The 19550-nt window shown below is 51.6% G+C and overlaps 1 protein-coding gene across 1 annotated transcript in view; it reads right to left on the bottom strand.

Annotated features, from left to right (window-relative positions):
- The window catches only part of PTPRT (protein tyrosine phosphatase receptor type T), a 776285-nt gene that overhangs the window by 19492 nt on the left and 737243 nt on the right, over positions 1-19550 (bottom strand). Inside the window, exons 22-27 of the mRNA XM_061209812.1 lie at positions 18727-18843; positions 14581-14735; positions 11011-11146; positions 9702-9851; positions 8013-8186; positions 4405-4536 (exon numbers count right to left, since the gene is read on the bottom strand). Coding sequence (XP_061065795.1) covers positions 4405-4536; positions 8013-8186; positions 9702-9851; positions 11011-11146; positions 14581-14735; positions 18727-18843 — 864 coding nt within the window. The remainder of the gene's footprint in view (positions 1-4404; positions 4537-8012; positions 8187-9701; positions 9852-11010; positions 11147-14580; positions 14736-18726; positions 18844-19550) is intronic.

Below are 19550 nucleotides of genomic sequence, written 5' to 3'. Positions count from 1 at the left end.
GTTGTGGTTAGGATTTTGCCCTACTAATCTGACCACAGCCCTTTGGAGTCCCAAAGAGCTTAAAAAAATCTCTAAGGTCAATGAAATTGCTTTGGGAGTCTTTATCTTGAGCCCCCCACTGCTCGTAACTGTCTTTGAACAGCAGCCACTACGGAGAATGGAGAAATATCCGCGGCTGGGGATGGCTGATTGAATGACGTGGTATAGGATTCTGAGCAGAAGCAGACAGATTTGGGCAGCAGCGCAAGAAAATAAAGCACCTGGAGATCTTTCATCCTCTGCACAAGCTTATTTTGCTACAAATTACAGGTAGTCACCAACACAAGCCCTTACCGCTTGGTCCCCAGTCAAACCACAGGATGTGGCACTGGTCCTCTTGGGAGCAATCTAACAATACTCAGGACCTATGGCAGACCTGTCTGTGTTGCTGGACTGGCCAAAGTCGTAGGCTGCCTCAGCATGGGCAGGCTGGCAGACAAGTGCTGATGCCACTTCAAAGCGCCACCCCTCCAGGTGCTGAGGGCGGCTTTTCTGAGGCTCACGCTGTGTCATTGTTTATTTTCGCAAGACGCCCAGCTGTTGTGGTGATGATATTTATATCAATAAGTGCTCTATTCATCTGCTGATTTCAGGGGATGCTTGCCAGCTGCATATGGCAGCCAACCTCAGGGCACTTCTGAGCCTGGTGTTTTTGCGTTTAGAGAATTAACTCTCAAAGACTGCACCAACATCTGGAGCTGAAAGATCTTCATTCACCCAAGAGCCACCCTTGAAGGGGGAGCTATAGCCAATGACCTTGACCCTTGCTACTTTACGTGTCCCAAAGTGAGGCTCTTTGAAACTCCTCCTCTGTGCCTGAGCTCCGGTTTTGCAAAATGGGATGTTGGCAAAAGGGCTCTGCTTCACTCATGGGCTCATGGACCAGAGTTCACTGTTTTACTTTTTCAGGCAAAGGGATGGGGTGGTGATGCCTCCTGACTTTGGAACTCTGCAGGGGTCTCTGTACGGGAATCTGTTACATTTCATGCTTATCTCAGATTCTAACCGTCCATCGTTCAGGCCCTAAACCTTGGAGTCATCCTTGTTTCCTCTTTTTCTCTCACATTCCCTATTCAGTCTGGCAGGATATTTTGTTGGGTCTACCTTCAGGATATACCCAGAATCCACTCCACTGCTACCACCTAGGCTCAAGCCACCATCACCTGTCACCTGGATTACTGCAGGGGCCTCCTCTCTGTCCTCTCTGCTTCTGCTCTTAGCAACAACCCTCCCCCTTCCCGCACCAACAGTCTGTTCTCCACACAGTAACCAGAGGGAGGCTTTAAAGAAAAAAGTCCAGTTACTTTTTCAAGTCACTCCTCTGCTCAAGACCTGTCAATGGCTCCTCATTTCTCTCAGAGTAAAATCACAAGTTCTTCCTATGATCCCCAAGGCCCGTATGACCTGGCCCTGCTGTGTCTCTGTGTCACACCTGCTGCTGCTGTCCACACTGGCTTTGCTCCAGTGGCAATGGCCTCCGTCTGTTCCACCACCATAAATCCTTGGTGTGGGTCATGCCCCTGCCTGGGATGCTCTTCCCTGAGATGGTCACGTGGTGCATTCTTGCACCTCCTCCAAATCTGCGTTCAGATACAACCTTCTCAATGAAGCCCACCTTCATCACTCAATTACAGGTGCAGCCCGTGCCCCAAACCAGTCTTCCAGCCCTGCCCTCTTATTTTTCTTTTTCCATACACTTGTCACCTTTAACATATAATTAAGTCCATTACGAAGTGTTTGCTGTTTATTTCTCTCCTGCTTGAGAATAGAAGTTGCATGGGAATTTGCTGTTTTGCTTTCTCTGTCATGTTAACTGATGCATTTCCAAGCACCTAGAATAGCTTCTGGCAAATAGCGGCTACTCAACAAATGTGGACTGAATGAATGAACAGACACTCTCCTGAACGACTCCTACATGCACATCCCAAGTTGCGCTCAATTTTGTCCCCTACTACAGTGGTCCCCAACCTTTTTGGCACCAGGGACCAGTTTTGTGGAAGACAGTTTCTCCAGGGACCCGGGAGGGGGGGATGGTTCAGGCGGTGATGCGAGCGATGGGGGGGGGAGATGGGGAGCGATTCGGAACGGCAGATGAAGCTTGCTTGCTGGCCCGCCCTCCGCTCACCTCCTGCTGTGTGGCCTGGTTCCTAGCAGGCCAAGGACCAAAACTGGTCCGTGGCCAGAGGGTTGGGGACCCCTGCCCTACTAACCGTTGACCCTTGAACAACACGGGTCTCAACTGTGCGGGTCCATTTATATGCAGATTTTTTCAATAGTAAATAATATCCTACAGGATCTGCGGTTGGTTGAATCCGTGGGACACAGAATTGCAGATATGGGGGAACCGCGGATACGGAGTAACCGCGAATACAGAATAGCCTCGTACACAGAGGCGCCCTGTACATGGAGGGCCGACTACAGATTATAAGCGAATTTTTGACTGCATGGATGACTGGCGCCCCTAACTCCCGCTTTGTTCAGGGGTCAGCTGTGATCTGCTCCCCTCCTTGCCTTCCCGAACTTCCTGCTGCCTCTCCCACTCCTCCCTTGCCTTCCCCACCTTGGCCAGTCGCATCCCAGATGCCTGACTATCCACACTAGAACCCGTGTCACCATCCATGACTTCTTCTCATTCACCTCCCACATCCAACTGCTCCCTAAACCTGTGGACCTCAACTCTGGAAATATCTTCACATCCAACCCTAATTCTCCTGCCTCCCGGCCACCTCCTCAGTTCAGACCCCTCCCTTTATCTTCTGCACATTTGCAACCCTCTCCTTCCCCCATCTCCTGTTTCCAGATTCTTCCCCAGACCCAGTTTCCTATCAGGAGTTCTGACTCTGCCACACCCCCACTTCAGCTCTGCAGTGTCTCTCCTCCCTGCACAGCAAGGGCTTTCTACCTGCGTTCCTAGAACACCAGGGGTTCCGCCAAAGTGCCCAGAGCGGCTGACTCTCCCAGTAAGGGGCACCAGGAGGAGCCCAAAGACAAGTGTGGGTGGAGCTCCCGACCCCACCTCCTGCTTCACTGTTTCAAAGGTTGGGCTTGCACGAAAGCTTTCATTCCCAGAAAGGATTCTGTTGCTTCCAAGAGTAAAAAAGTCTGATATTTACCATAGTGCGGGCCAAGACCCAAACCCCTTAGCCCGGCACGGGCGGCCCTCTGCAAGCTGGCCCGGCTGTATCGTCCAGCATCCCCACCCTCTTCTCCTCCTGACATCCCCCCAGCCCCACTGCCACCGAAGCTGTCCTGCAGACGAGCCGACACAGTGACCCCCGCGGGCCTTTGCCCCTGCTGTTCCCTCTGCCTGAAGAGACTTACCCAGTGACGTCAGCCCCCATGCACCTGATCTCTGCTGCCTTCTTCCAGGCCAAAGTCACCTTTCTGAAGTCTTCCCTCACCCTCTGGGCAGAAGTAATTGCTCTCCGTTCCCGGCCAGCACAGCACTTTGCGGCTGACCTCTATTATAGTGCTGCCACACGAGGTGGGGACAATTTGCTCATCTGTCTCTGTAGCAGAACTGTGGGCTCCTGGAGGGCTGAGACTACAGCTCACATCCATTTTTTTTCTTCCCACACAAGGCCTGCCCAAGGCCACTGCTCACAAGGGAATCCTCTGAGTTACTCTGGGTTTCCTTCGAGATTGTGATAGGATGGCTTTCCAAAACCCTACAAGGCCATCATCACCGCCTCCACCCAGGAACGGCTGCCCTGCCACAGGGGTGTGAGCCCCAGAAGCTGCCCCATGACACGTGTCCCGTGGCCTGGCTATGGGGATGTGCTGTAGGCACACGATGCTTGGAACTGTCACATGCAGAGGAGCGAAGGCATGGAGCCTGCGGGGACACAAGGGTCACCTGTGATAAAGCCAGGCCTCGGCGGGGTGATCAGTGGGCAAAGGGTCAATGGTTCAAGCCCCAAGCTCTGTTAGTCTGGCTGCATCACAGAGTGGGGAGAGTGGTTGAGCGTGGCCAGGTATCAGGCTATGCTGCACGGCTGGAGATGCTCAGAGCTGGGGGAGGAGCCTTCTCTGTGAGCTCTGCATGATTAGGAGCAATACCCTAACCAGTGTCTGGGGGATGGAACAACAGACTCTGGCCCTGGGCAGTGAGGGGGCTGGATAAAGCCCACAGACAGGGGGAGTCATTGCTGGAACTGGGAGGGCCGGCGGGTGGCAGGGCCTGGCAGGGGACTCCCTGGCCTCAGCTGGAAGCTGAATGGGCTTGGCTTGGTGCTCACTGGCAGACAGTGCCCACCAGAGGGCAGCTGGGCTGGGCAGAGGCAGCAGAGGGCTGTCCCTCCAGCTCTTGGGCGCGGCTGCCCGAACACACCTGAGCACCTAGGGCTGGGCCGGGCCTCCTCCTACCTGGGCAGCGTCCAGCTCATTCAGCATCACCACAGAGGAGCAGTTATAATCGAACACCAGCCTCCAGAAGTCCGCCACGGTGTTGGGTAGAGGGTGTTGTGTGACCACGAAAGCGGCAGGCTGCTTGTGGCTCTGACAAAAGAACGACACAGGCTTCATGAAATATACACCCATCAGCGATGTTCTGATGGTGATGAGGCCCGGATGGCTGCCAGAGGCCCCCCGAGTCTGCCAAATAGATTACACAAAGCAACTGCCCGTTCTTATCTCGGGGTGCCCTGGTGGCAAAGGGGACCTTCTCATAATGAACTCATTCTCCTCCAGACTAAGACATTTCATTAGGAAGGTGTCACTCGGATGGGGATTATCCAATAAATTATTTATGTCTTGGAGCTCGGCAAATAATCATCATTACAATATGAAATGAAAGATTCTGGATGCAGATTTGCTGCTCTGCTGGCCAAGGCACCTCTTGGGATAAAAGGGATATTTTGTGTCCCTGTGCCCACAATGCTGGAGGAGGGGTTGGCTCAGCCCGAGGCAGGGAGCCTCCTGAAGGGGCTTATAGTACAAGAGGTTCACTCCTGCCCCAAGGCTGGAATGCGGGCTGAGCTGGTCTGGCAGAAGGTGGGCACTGTGTCCTGTGAGCCAAAGGGGCAGTGAAAGTGTTCAGGTTTTAGAGTCAGGCAGACCTGGGTTCAAACCCAGCTTTGCCAGTTGTACGTTATAAGTCATTCATCCATCCATCCATCCATCTATCCACCCAATCATTCATTCATTCATTCATTCAAGCACATTTATAGAGTGACTTTTTAAAAATCAGTGCTGAGCACTGGAAAGTTATCTCTCCAAATCTCAGGTTCTTCAACTGGAAGATGGGATTCATAACTCCAAAGGGATGGGTGTGGTACAGATTGAAAAGATATGCACGTGAAAAGAGCAGCAAGCAAGAACCCAGCTGTGAGCCCGCTGGCAGGGCGGGACCATCCCTGACTTGGTTCTTCATCCTCGGCACTAGCATCATGGCCGGCACACTAGACGCCCAGTACAGGTCCAGCAAACAACTGAATAAACTCAGTCCCATGTTACAGGTGGGGAACTGAGGCCCAGAGAAAATGGCCTGTGTGAGTCTGGACTACATCTGAAGCTTCAACTGGGTGCTATTTATTACAGTACCTGTGAGAAGATATTTGGAAAGATTGGGGAGCATCTCCGCTTCATTAATGTTTTGTAAAACCTGAGAAATAACTCATATTCTCAACAAGTTTTCTTGAGTGATTGTTCATGCCTGTTTCCAGTGGAGTCACAGGGCAGCAGAAGGATGGGGAGGGAAGAAGAGTTTGCCCATTCAAACCAGGAAAAGTGTCTGGCAAAAGACTCTGCCAAATAGAATACCTAAAGCGCCTGCCATTGTTCTTTTATCTCTTGGTGTCCTGATGGCAAAGAAAATGCCTTGCAACCGTGGATGCCACAGATGCACTAGGGGGTCTTGTCTTCGAAGGGTCTTCTCCTGCCAGTGGAATGGTCAGAAGAAGAATCTAGGAGAACAGAATGTTGAGTTCCCCCAAAAGCCAAACTCTAGCGGCAGAAGCTGGTCTGCAGACATTTCCAGACATGGAAAAAAATCTAGGCTTTAAGAGTCAAAAGACTTGGGGTTCAGACCCTGGCTCCACCCTTTCTGATCGAGTTGACCTGGAGACAGTCATGGAAATTCTCTGACTCTCAGTACCTCAGCCAGAAAACGGGAATAATCATATCCAAATGCACAATGAGATAGTCTACGTTCAGGATCTGACATGCTGCCCAACACTCAGTGAATGTTAGTTTTCTTTCCATTTTCCCTGTCTCTGTGATAAATGCTCTTATTAGGCCAGCATACCTGACAAAGCCTTATCTGAAAATATGTTCGAGATCCGTGCTCCTGCCGGGTTTCAGGGATCAGCTGGCAATCCATTTCATGGATAACATCATCCTTTACCAAGGGAAACATTAAAAATTAACCCAGAGGACTTCATATTTTTCTGCTAGGAGCAAAGCTGCCATGGTTACCAGATAATGCCCAAACCGAGCTGGAATACAGATAAGGACTTTTTTTTTTTTTTTTTTTTCTTTTTAATAAGAAAGGCAAAGACCCCAGTGATGGCTCACAGGAGAAATGCCCTGTGGACAAAGAGAATACAATCAGCATCAGAGCTTGGCAGAAGGCATTTGACTCCAGGCAGCATCTAATATACTAAGCAGAGGCCAGGAGCGTGTTTGATCCTTGGATGAGGAAGGAAAGGAGGGGAAGTTGGGACAAGGGGGAGACAACGCTGGGAGGAACTTGGAAGTGTGGGTGCACCCCCAGGCCCCATCTCTCACCACACACATGTGTGTGCACGCATGCACACATACACACACACGCACACATACACGCATACATTGACCTTGGAAGACTCCAAGCTAAAGCCTGCAGTCTTCCCTCCACATCCAGCTATTTGATCTGACAGGACAAGACTCCCTGCTTCCGGACCCAGAGCCAGGGTTTCCATGGAGGACTTGGGCACCCTGTGGGCAGAGGCCAGGGCAGGCCCCCACAGAGCTGCGACAGGCACTGACTTCCTGTCACCCCTCTGCCTCTAACACTTAGGATGCTTGGGGATAAATTTTAAGAGGATTAGTGGTCAGAGAGGTAGTTGGTCTTGACCCCAGCAGACAGTACCCCATGTTCCTTCCTGTTCCAGGTAAGATGGGAGGTTCATGTGGGCTGGATGGACTTGACTTCAGGCATAGGTGGAGAGAGGGACCTGGAAGGGCTCTTCCCCAGTCAAGCAATGGTGTTCTTGGTCCTGAGTCTTGGGAGGAAAGATGTCTGCATCTTACTGAATCAAGCAAACTGAGGGGAGGCTCAAGGAATAAATTCTAGAGTATGAGCCAGGAGTCCAAGGGTCCAGCTTGCCACTAGCTCTCTGGGTATCTCTGAGTGAGTCTCTTTCTCTGGCCTCAGTTTCCTTTGCTGGAAAGTGCATGGATGAGACTGAATGATGCACGGTTCCTTCCAGCGGCAAACATCTCACATCCTGGAAGTGGAGTGATGATAGCTGGGAGTAGCTGGAGGACCCAGGGGAGAAGCACACAAGTCAGGAGCATGGACCCACGGGAGTAGGAACATGACCCCCTAATCCCAAACCAGGTCAAGGTAGGTGTGCACTTCTTGGACTTGATGCTGAGAAAGCAGGAGACAGTGCCCCTAAGACAATAGTAGGAACATGGCTGGCATGTAGAATGTTTCCTGAACTGAACTTAAGGCTGAGAGTCAGCTCTGTACATAGTAAGAAGGGGCCTGGTCAGGCCTGTAGCCTCACTGTGGTATCAGGGGACCCACTTTAAGCTTTTGGTTTATTCTTTCAGACCTTTATGGGAGCAAAAGAGCTAAAAGCACAGCTTGCATATAGGTCTGGATCAGAGCCTTCAGGGGGAGAAAGGTCTTGTGGGCCAAAAAGACCAGAAGGAGAGGCTGGCTTGGGCAGGGGGATGTCAAGGCCCTGGGCTCCAGCCCCCTCCCCCTTGGGAAGAAGCTTTTCCCTGGAATGCCAGCCAGGAGCTTTTCTTGGCAGGGCTCCGCTTACATCCATCAGTGCCGCATTGATGTAGTTGCTGGATTCTCCATCCACCGAGATGAGGAAGGGCAGGCAGCGGTCCAGAGGCAGGGCATCCATGCTCCGATTCTTGTCATGGTTCCGGGGCAGGAGACCGATGCTGCAGTCCTCGGGCCGGACACGAGGAGTCACGATGTTGAGGGTCTACGGGGTCAAGGGCAGATAGGCAGGTACTGCTTAGATGGTTGCCCTGAACAGAGGAGGCAGCACTGTTCAAACTCCCTTCATCCTCCAAGCCTGCCCCTCCAGTCCTTTCCCCAGGACTGTTCTCTTCCGTGGTGATGTTCTATCATCTCCTGCTGGCTGCTCCAGGCCCTGGGGGCTGAGAGCCTCTGCCCGGGGCTGGGGGGACACCACCACAGGGCCAAGGCTGCAGGGACGGCACACACTCACGCGGGCTCAGACACAGGCTCTGAACACCTGCCAATCATTTGAGCTGAGTTACTCCTCTCCGCCATCCTGCACAAAATGGTGGGTCAGCCAGGAGGTCATAAGGTGGGGAGTGGGGGTAGGGAATCCCTAATGACTTTTAAATATCACTTGAAGTGCCATGGAATGAGAGAAATGATTTTACCAGCATGCCTCTCAGAGAGAAAGCTGTTTGAGAATGGAAGGAAGGATGCTTGGATGAGACACCCAGGAGGAGTAAGAGACCCCCAGAGAGCAAGCTCTAGTATGTCTGAAAAATTCAGGGCTTGTGTTCTGCAGAGGAAGTCTTGCAAGTGTGGGGCTAGAGCTGAACTGCCCCAGCCAACAGACTAGATGCTATGTGCAACCACCAGGGGTCCGTGTCCTCCATCCTTCCCCCATTCAGCCCTTGGTCTCTACTCCGAATCAATAAAGTCTATTTGTTTGAAGGAGGACTAAGGCATTGACCTGGCTGGGGTATCTGCCCGTGGAACCACGGACCTGCATTGGCCCTTCTGGTCCTGAAGCTTCTTTGCTTCCTCCTGCCTGTTCACAGCTCCTGTTGCCCAAAATATGACCCTGGCACTGACCTCAGGACAATGGGCTGGACTCTGGTTTTGCCTCACTCAGTGATTCAAGTCCAGGCCTCCAGACCAAAGCTGCCACCATTCTGGCTACATGGGCTCCAAGGGGGCAGATCTGTTCTGCCTGAGCTGTGCCCTCAGATGATGCTTCTCGGAGTTGAATGTGCATTGAAATCACCCGGAGATATTGTTAAATCACAGGCGCTCATTCAGTAGGTCCGGTGGGACCCAAGATTCTGCACGTCTAACAAGCTCCCAGGTGGAGCCAATGCTGCTGGTCTCGAGACCCCACCTTGAATTGGGAGGATCTAGGACACACTCCAATTGTACAGAAATACTGAGAAGACCTGAGACCCTCCAGGGATCGAGGAGCTTGAAATTCACACCTGTGTCTATAAACTTGTCTCCACATACAACCTAGACTAGAACTAAATAAGACCTCGGTTCCCAAACATATTCATAGTTAAAAAAAACAAGTGTCAGCTGTCACTGATTGGTGAGCAGTTGCTCATGGTGTGCATTTCATGTTCTGGAATTCCGTCTCAGCTGTCTGGAGCTGCAGACACTGGAAGGATATATACATAGCCATTCTTGCAAGGAAAGCCCCAGGACTGTGTTCAGTGGCACTGAAGTTGGCTGGGTCATGGAGCCTGGGATGTGCTTGTACCTGAAATTCGTCTTTGATTTGGCTGGAGTTGGTCTGGGGGTCCAGCCTGCTGATATTGTAGTAGAGCGAGCGGAACTCGCATACCGGGATGGCCGTGTTGCCGCAGAGACACGCTTCCAGGATGGCGTCGTGCACAAACACATACTGCTCCTGCAAAGCCGAGGGGAGAGGGAACAGGGTACTGGGTAAGCAGGGTGGCCCGGGAGTTTCTTGTCCACATTTCAGCCTGTGGCTATGAAGGATGGGCATGATTCATGTTGCAGGATCACTGCTTTCTATCCTGTAACCCGAAGGGCCGAGTTGCCGTGTTTCTTGGTGACTGTCTGAGCTGTGCTGAGTTTTGCTCCCTGTGTAGGACTGAACAGCAGAGTCACTGATAAAAATTAGAAACTCCTGGACATGTGGTAGCAAGTGCCCGTGGTGTCCTGCCCATGGCCCCGTCAGCTTTCGCCTTTCACTGCTGAAGGCTGCTTACTGCAAATCCCTGAGATTCAGGCTGAGGGCCTTTTTCCCCAGCAGGGCCAAAGAGAGAAAGGAGAAAGCACGTGGGACATGGGGTCACATGGACCCAAGTTCTACCACTGTCTGGCTATATGAGGCCTTGGGGATACCATTTCTCAGTTTCTTCATCTATAAAATGGGGGTACTAGCAGGAGCTACCCCATAGGGTTGTTGTAAGGAGTAGAAACAATATCCTGAATACGAAAGACCTGGAGTGATGCCTGGCACATAGTAGGTGCTCAACAATAAAGATGAACCCCTCCCATGTCCCTCGGATCTTGGGCTCTCCAACTGGACAGAGCAGTGCCTGGAGGTCTGCTTCTCACTTGAGGCCAGGAGTTATGAGTTATCTCTCTTGGAATCCCCCGCGCCTAGCTCAGGAACTCAATAACTTCACTGAGTAAGCCATTTCTGCAGTGCCTGAAGCGATGCTTGGCACACAGTAGGCATTCAATCAATGCCAATCCTTCCCTATCTCTCTCTTCTCCTTCACCCAAGGCAAGGACACCATTCAAAGAATACCTGAAAGTTGCCATTCAGTTGCTGCTTAGATGCCCTCAGAGATGGGGCACACAGCACCATTCCTCCCAGGTAGGAGTCCTTGCACTGGGGGACCTCAGGGTTGGCAGGGGCATCCTAGCTTCTACGATGATCTCACCATAGCAAGCCACGTATCCATTCCCTCCCATTTCTCCCATGCCCAGGTCTCTTTCTGTAGGGTGTCTCCACCCATGGGCCTTTCTGTTCCACCATGCTCTTCCTTGGCCAGGGCTGCAGGTGGCTGGCCAACTGACACCGCAGGACTCACCTCCGTCTGTACCAGGTTGACCCTCTGGGCCCGGAGCTCACGTACGCAGTTGAAGATGTCCACCACCCCTTCGTTCTCGGCCATGTCAAGCATGGTGTCGATGGCGATGAAGCAGCCAGTCCTCCCGGCACCAGCACTGGAAGAGAGGACGGTGGTCCATGTTAGGGACCCTGGGGTGGGAGCAGCCCTGGGGAGGCCCCTCCCATTCAGCCCTGTCCCCGAGGACCCTGCAGAGAGGCAGTACACTGCAGAGGTCAGACAGAACGGTCTGAACCCCAGTGCTGCCAGGAGATCCTGAGCAAGTGACTAAACGTAGAACCTCAGTCCTCTCTTCTGTAAAATGGGAGAGTAATGCTTGCCTTTGGGGGCTATTTTATCAGGACTGGCTTATTTTTGTTGTACTCATTTAACGAACGCGTATTTAGCCGTGACAAAGTTCCAGACATTGTTCTAACTGCTTCTGCAGTGTTACCTATTAATTCTCTTATGAGGTTGTTAGGAGGTTTCTCACCCTATTACACAGTGAGAAAACTGAGGCACAGAGTGCTGACCTTGCCCAAGGTCACACAGCTGGCAAGTGGTGGAGCTGGGACTTTTCCCCAGGCAGTCTGGCTCCAGAGCTTGTGCTCCTACACCTCCTCTCTTAATAAGATAATGCACGCTTAGACAACACGGATGCATGCAGTTTCCTCATCTGATGGGTAAAGATAATCCAACTACATATGCCGGGCACACTGGAAATGCCTAGAAACATGTCTTCCCCACCCCACTTCCCTCCCTCCATCTCTCCCTTCCTTCTGTCTTCTTCAGTGAATGGGCTGATGGATGGAAGCAAGGAAGAAGAGACAAGAGAGATCAGAGGAGGTAACTGAGACGGCAGAAACCAGCTCCTCTGAGCTGTCCCAATGGACTCACAGAGAGTCCTGAGCACCATGTCCAAAGCCTTGGGTTTGGCTCCACGTGCACCTGCTTTTCCAGGATCATGAGGCAGCAGCATCAGTAAACCAGAGCAGCCGACAGTCCTGAGACCCGGCTCCAGAATCAAGGCCCCTGATACATACTCGATTCTGACCACTGGTGGCTTCCTTTCGGAAAATCTCAGGCCAAGTACAAAATAGCAAAAGAACTCAATGAGACCCCATGGGCCATGGCCAGACCTTCCCAGATCAGTGGGTTCCAAAATCATAGCACTGAACGAGAGACAAATAGGGCATTTGCTTTAAATGCATATAGTTTTGGAAGTGAAGGCCAGACTGCCAGGAGGCCCATCTCCACTGCGTTTTCACATTTCATTTCCCTCATGGAAACGAGTGTCTTTGCTTGACAATGCAAAAATAAAAGGAAACGAAAAAAGGAAGGGCGATGGACCAGGAAAGAAAGCAATATTGAATGACCATAAATCCAAGGAGGACAGGCCAGTGGACCAACCGACACCCACAATGGTCTGAAGAGTAAACCCTTGGAAATCCATCCTCCATGATCTGGAAAGTCTTTGTCCTTGGTAAAATTTCATGGTTTGAATTGAGTAAAATCTGCCTTGTACTTGCCCCAGAATGCCTCCCCCCAAATCAAAACCCCCAGAAAGGACTGGGGAAGCAGGCTGGGCCTCAGGGTCTAGGAGGGAACCCAAAGAGCCACTCGTCCACGTCTTCTCCCAAGTCTCATCCTCGACCTGTTTTAGGAGAAAGCAGCAGCCTGACTTGATTTTGAATCTTGGATCCACCACTAGTGGACAAGCTGCCTGGTGTCTGTGAGCCTCAGTTTTCTCACACATGACACTCTTCCCTACAGGGTTCTTGGGAGGATTGATACGTTTGTTTCAGCCTCACAGAGCAAGTAAGCACATGCTATTTGGGGTCAGACCCCTGGGATCAAACCCTGGCTCGACCACTTACTAGCTGTGTGACCTTGGGTGAATGACTCAATCTCTCTGGGTTTCAATACTCTCTTCCATAAAATGAGGCTGATGACAATAGCATTAATAGCACAATACACGTGAATTGCATGAAATTATGCTGAAAAAGCACAATGCGCATAAATTGCTTAGCCCTGTGCCTGGTTACATAGCCATTTATTATGTTTTCTACTTGTAGTCACCAGATATTTATTGAGCACTAGATGCTGGGCTCGGGAGTGGGGATGTGAAGATAAGTCAGACATGGTTCCTGTCCTGAAGGATTAACAGTCTGGGGAGGGGGACAGCATCAAGAGGCAGAGAATAGTATCTAATATTTTTAAGTGCTTACTATATGTCTGGAATTCTCTTAGGTACCTAGTATATGGTGGCCAACCCATTTAATCTTCAGGACAGCCTCAGGAGTGGGTACCACTCTGCTCAGCTGTGTCAGGGTGACTTGGTATGGAGACACAGACATAGGGGCATCATGCAAGGAGGGCCTGATAAATGCTTGCCATTATCTCCCTTTCTTCCTTACCCCTGCTCTGGCTGCTCTTTGGGATATGGGACTTGGGGTGAACATTTCATTGTCCTCGAATTGTCATGAGATGTAAAGCAGAGACTATATGCGGAATGCTTAGAGAGCCCATGGGGTGATCAGTATGACCTCCTAATCTTCAAAGGACTCATCTGTGAAATGGGGTTTCTAATTCACACCTCACTGTTGTGGCGAAGGTAAATGGATGCTGCTGTGTGAGAAAGGGGTGGCTCTGAGACACCTACAGCTTATGGTGTCTCTCCTTGACTTGGCTCAAGACCTTGCCTGATGTGGACACTGCCAGGGCAGAGATAACCTGCATGCAGTTCAGAGCATGCGGGGTCTGAAAAGATGGACCGGGCCCAAGGTCACACTGGAAGAGAGAGGCGCTGGGAGGGAGGAAGCGAGCATGCTAGTTGGCCTTCAGGTCTGGACATCCGCCCTCCTCCAATTCCTAATGCCCTTGACATGATACTTCATCTCCGTTTAGGAGGATTCCAAGATGTGCCCATCACTCCCAATGTGACTTTCTGGGTCAGAGCTGAAAATATCCCTTCTCCATAATAAGGTAAAACCTGACACTGTCCATTTACTCTCTACAAAGGACCCTGCAGGCCAGCAATTGATTTTTAAAATAACAGAAATGAAGAGAAGCACACTTCCACGGGGGCACCCTGCCGCCATGCCAAGGAGCTGAGGGCGAGCGTCTTGAGAAAATCATGCTAAATATCCTGGCTCTGCCATTTCACACCTATGTGACCCGAGCAAAGTATCTACCTTCTTAGCACCTTGGTTTTCTCATCTGTAAGATGGGAATGACAATAATGGCCACCTCTCAAGGTTGGGTGAGAAGTAAATGAAGTAATGTGGGTGAAGTGCATGTGTAGCAGACGCTGTCAGTGCCAAGCCCACGTCCTCAGGGTCTTTACTGTTTCAGGGCAACAGCAATAATGACAACTGCTACTGCTACTATTACTATTATTGTTGTTAGACTTAGGACCCTGGTCTCATCAGAAAGGGCTGGGAAGAGGGGACACAGGCAAAGAATAAAGACCACTGGACAAGAGAGTACCCCCCTCACCGAGAGAGAAGAGCTGCAAAGGCCTCCTTGTTGAGGGCGGGGCCTTTCACTTACCTGCAGTGGACCACTATGGGCCCAGCTTCTGGGGGATTGAGGAACTTGACCTGGCGGACAAAGCCGAGGAGGCCGGTGGCATAGCAGGGGACGCCGTGGTCGGGCCAGCTGGTGAAGTGGAAGAGGCGGAGCTCCCGGATCTCATGGTAGCCTTTCTGAGGAGAGAACGGCCCTCTGTTCCTCCAGCTGTTGCCCCAAGCCACCCTGCCCAGCACCCATGGGGAGCCACGAGGCCATGAGCACTGAGGGTCCAGCTTCCCTGCTGTCAGGGAGGGCAAGGCCCTCAAAGGGTTAACAGGTGTTACCGCGCAGAGTGATTCTGCATCTCTTACATCTGGGAACTTCGGAAGTAAATAAAGTGAAACTGATGGCTCTACTGCAGGACTTCTCAGAGCCTTTACTGTGCTAACATACACGCTGAATTCCCAAGGGGGCTTATAACATTCACACTGTTTGCCCAGGGGACCCTCTTTTGATAAGTGTTTTATAGGACTTATATTCAGCAGAACAGATTCAGAAAAATGTTAGACTTCAACTCCAAGTTCAAGTTGTTTCCAGGGGAATACAAGGCCTTTCATTGATTGAGGACTGGTGTCCTTCAGTTCTCCAGTCTGGTCTATGATACTCTCCGTGACGTTCAAAATGAAAAAGGCAGACTTCTTTATTAATTAGATTCTTATTTAGAATGATAAAATATGAAACAAACAAAAGCAGAGCTTCTCTGACTGATGGGGGTGGTGGGGCTTGGAGCTCCCATCGTTCCCCTTCCCCTCCCCGCACCCTTCCCATAGACATGCTCCAGGCCAAATGGCGGTTCTTGACTAGTCTATGGTCAGGTTATGCCTCTGAGCCTTTGCTTATGCACTGCCCCTACCTACCTTTCTCTACCTAGCAATCTCCTGCAGGTATTAGAGGCGCTGAATAGGAAGAGTGTTTGATGGTTCATTTTTTCAGTTAAAAGATATTCACCGAGGGTAACCTGTGCCTAGCCTTGTGTTAGGCACTAGGAAGGTGGAAATAAAAGCCAAGTCCCTGTTCCTGGAACAGCTCATGGTCTAGTGGGGGAGGCAGGCCCCTAAGTGGACCTTTAATTCCATTAAAGTACATAAAGGAGTGTCAGCTAATCCCATTAGGGAGAGGAGAAATCAGAGAAGGCTTCCTGAAGGAGGGGATGCCTGACCTGAGTCTTGAAACATATTAATAATGAAAACAATAGCTAACGTTTATTAAGCATCGACTATGTGCCTGTCACTCTTCTGACTTCTTCAATGTATTAATTCATTTAATCCCATATCAATCCTCATATTATCATCTCCATTTTAGGGATGAGGAAAGTGAGGCTAAGCAAGGCTAAGGAACATGCCCAAGGTCACACAACTACTAAGTTGTAAAGTTGCAATCTAAAGCCTAGCTGTCTGACTCCACAGGCTGTCCTCCTAATCGTATGATACACTGAGGCTAAGTATTACCCAGTGGAAGGATGGAGGGATTCCTAGGCAGACAGGCAGTTGGGGCAAAGGCCTCGGGACAGGACTTAGCATAGTACGTGAAAAGAATCACAAACAGCCCAGGGCAATTCCAGAGAAGAGTGGAAGACAGGCAATGACGGACAGCGGGGCGGGGCGGGGGGGGGGGGTTGTTGGTGGGAGGCTGGGCAGGTACTGGATGCTGCAAGGCTTTGTATCCCACTTTAAGGCCTTTGGGTTTTATCCCAGAGTCATCGGGGAGCTATAGGGAGGCTGCCCAGATGGTTGCACAGAAGAGGAAATGCATCAGACGGGCATTTTGGGAGGATCACACTAGCTGCTACGTGGAGGAAGGATTTGGGGGGGTGTTGGTGGGCTGTGCAGAGGGCGCCAGGTTCCCTTTCCTGGGCCAGTGCACCCATCCCCAGCTCCCCTGACCCTGGCTGGGGACAGCTAACAATCACCCCTTCTTCAGAGAGTTGCTCTCAGCTGGACAGGAACCCCCTCCTTTGGGAGCGGGGGATGGGCAGCTGGCATTCAGTGACCAACCGACTTTGTCAGTTTGCCCGGGGCTGAGGGGCTTCCCAGGACATGGGATTTTCAGTGCTAAAGCCAGGGTGGTCCTGGGCAAACCAGGATAATGGGTTACTCTCATGGATGTGCCAAAGAACCCTTTGCCTCAAGATGGGTCCAACTCTGTGGTGTAACTCGTGCCCCAGATCGCCCTGCGGGACCAGGCCACATCCTTGCTCAGCTCCTTCCCCGCCCTGTCTTGCCTCCCTCACCCCCCTTCTCCCCTGGGTTCTTCCTCAACACATCATCAAGGGCACCCAAATCCCTGCCTCAGGCTCTGCTTCCTAGAAACCTAAACTAAGACTGGGGGCAAGACTAGAGGCAGAAGCCCTGCAGGAGGCAGCTGCGGGGTCTGGTCAGGAGTGAACAAAGGCTGGGGTTAAAGCGCTGCAGAAGAACTGAAGTAGAAGATACAACAGCTTCGAGAATACTCAGGGTTTTTCACCCCACCCTCCAAATCAACTCAGCCCCTGGAAGCCCTCGTTGGAGCCCACACCACCTGCGCTGCAACCGTTTATCAAGGGTCCTCTCTTCCTGGTGGGACTGTGTTCTCTTCAAGGGCAGACAACACTTCCTGTTTATTATTTCTGGGTCCCCAGGAACTGATTCTGAGCTGATAACCCAGGCAGTGTTTGCTGAGCACCTGCCTGTGTACTGTGGAGAGGCTGCCTAAGTTGAGTTAATCCTCCGAGGCCCATGGAGACCTTGAAGGGTGTCTTCCTATGGGTAATAGCTTCCCTGGTGATTGAAAGAAAAACAAAAAGACAGCCTAAGAAACGACTACGACTCAACACACTGGGTGGGCTGCAGTTCCCCAAGGCCTCCCCTTGGCTCAGAGTCTGGGTCCCCAGTCACCCAGCTCATGCCCAGCACCAACCGCAAGTGTGCTAGCTGAGACTGGTGTTTGTGGTGCTATGTTCCAGGCCTCAACTGCAGGAGTGCTGGCTGCTAGTGACTCACACACGTCCCCTTTTCTGGAGAAGTGCCCTCAGCCGACAGGAGCCGGCCCACCCTGGAGGTTACCCTGCAGTGGCTGGTCCACAGTCAGTCAGTGGACTGATTAAAGCAAGGGGGCACCTCTGTGGTGTGTTTATGCTCCAGAGGCCCCCATGGGTCAGGCCTAGGCTAGACTTTGCCAGAGACTCTGAACTTGCCCTGCCCCTTCCTCTTTCCTCTCCAGCTTCCCTTGCTGTCTTACATGTTTCTCTGGGAGCGCTCCCTTGATACACCACGTACAAGGGAATCCTTGTCTCAGGCTCTGCTTCTAAGGAACCCAGCCTAAGATCACAGCAATGTACCTTGTAGCTGAGGGGCGTCCTTCTCTCCTGGCTCTTCATCTGAGTCTGCAGATATAGGCCTTTAGGAGCCCAGGGGTTGGAGGGGGCAGTGCTGGGAGCAAACAGTGTGTCCTGCCAGCACCGTGCATGCAGGAATGGCACCATGCATGTGCCTGCTTTGGCACTCACAAGGACTTGTCAATCCCCAAGGGCACAGTTCTCAGAGCACTGAAGTCCCTGCTGTTTTTGCATCCTCAGGCCTGTGGCCACTTGGTTCATTAATGATGTTACTTTTAGAAAATGGCAGCTATGGTTTTGACAACTAAAATGTCTCCAGACACTGGTAAATGGCCCTGTGGGACAGTCACCCCCAGTTGAGAACCACAGGCCTAGAACATGTCAAGATCTTCTTTCCCCTCCAGACTCTGCATGGTTCTTTCCCTCTGCCTGGGATAATATTCCTCCTGACCTTCCCTTGGCTGGCTCTTTCTCATCCTTCATTGTCTGCTTAAATGCCTCCCCCTCCTGGAGGTCCTCTCTGATCACCCCATCCTCCCGTGGATTTCTGTCTCCCCCGCTTGGCATGTTTCCTCTGTGGCTTTTATTACCATATGTCATTATTCTATTTGTCTGGCGAATTCTATTTGTCCCTCCTGCTAGAGGCGGGGTCCTTTGGAGCAGGGTTCCTGTCTAAGCTGATTGCTGATCTCTCATTGGTGCCCAGTGCAGGGGGGGTACAGAGCAGCCCCTTGGTCGCTGCCATGTCCTGAATGAACAAACAAGCCGGCTTGCCTGGAGGGCAGGCTGCACGCAGCCGCAGGGAAGCTTACCTTCTGGACCGTGAAGGTGCGGATGATGTACTCTGCCAGGGGCTCTGTTTCGATCAGTGTGACTTTAATGTCTCCATAGACCTCCATGTCATCCGGCCAGTATCGCACACATTTCACCTGCGGGAAAGGACAGGGACAGTACGAGTGAGTGGGTGGCTGAGCGTGCGCGGCCATCTCATCTGGCTTCCCGTCCAAATAAACTCAAGGGTGACCTTGGTGGACTTTCAGTCAAGGCGTTCTCAGCTGGCCAGGGAGGGCAAGATACACAGGGACCAGCTCACTCCTAGAGGAACTGGAGCCGCGGGGGATAATGGTGGTACTTTCTTTGGCAGAGCTCCTGGTACTTTTCAAATCCATTACCACACTAAGAGATCAACTAGATCTGGGTGAGATAGGCAGGTGGCGATCTCCCCATTGCACAGATGAACATCATACTCAAGTCGGGAGGTTTGGTGACTTGTCCAAGGTCACGTGGCCAGTTTTCTACCTTTGGCTGAGTCCTCTTTTTCTGCGATAGGCTGGGGGCAGCTGAGTAGTACCAGCAGAGCAGAGATGAGAATAAAAGGTGGGAATAGTGAGGAGGTGGAAGCAGACATGGCTGGGAGAGGGTCATTAATATCACAAGGGGGCTGGAGGGAGAAAGGCTCATTGTTGGGAAAAGGAAGGAAGGTGCTGGGCTCAAAAGGAAGACGTTTGCAACGGCTCTCTGCCCCAGGGGTGGGTGCAGAGGCCATGAACAAGCCACTCCCACACCTGGTTCTCACTCACATGCCGCAGGAGGAAAAAGAGATCATCGTTTTCCCCGTAAAAGAACAAAAGTATTA

Source organism: Eubalaena glacialis, chromosome 13 (genome assembly GCF_028564815.1).
Source record: "Eubalaena glacialis isolate mEubGla1 chromosome 13, mEubGla1.1.hap2.+ XY, whole genome shotgun sequence".
Classification (NCBI taxonomy): Eukaryota; Metazoa; Chordata; class Mammalia; order Artiodactyla; family Balaenidae; genus Eubalaena; species Eubalaena glacialis.
The sequence above is the reverse complement of the archived record's forward strand: the minus strand, read 5'-3'. Positions and strand labels throughout refer to the sequence as shown.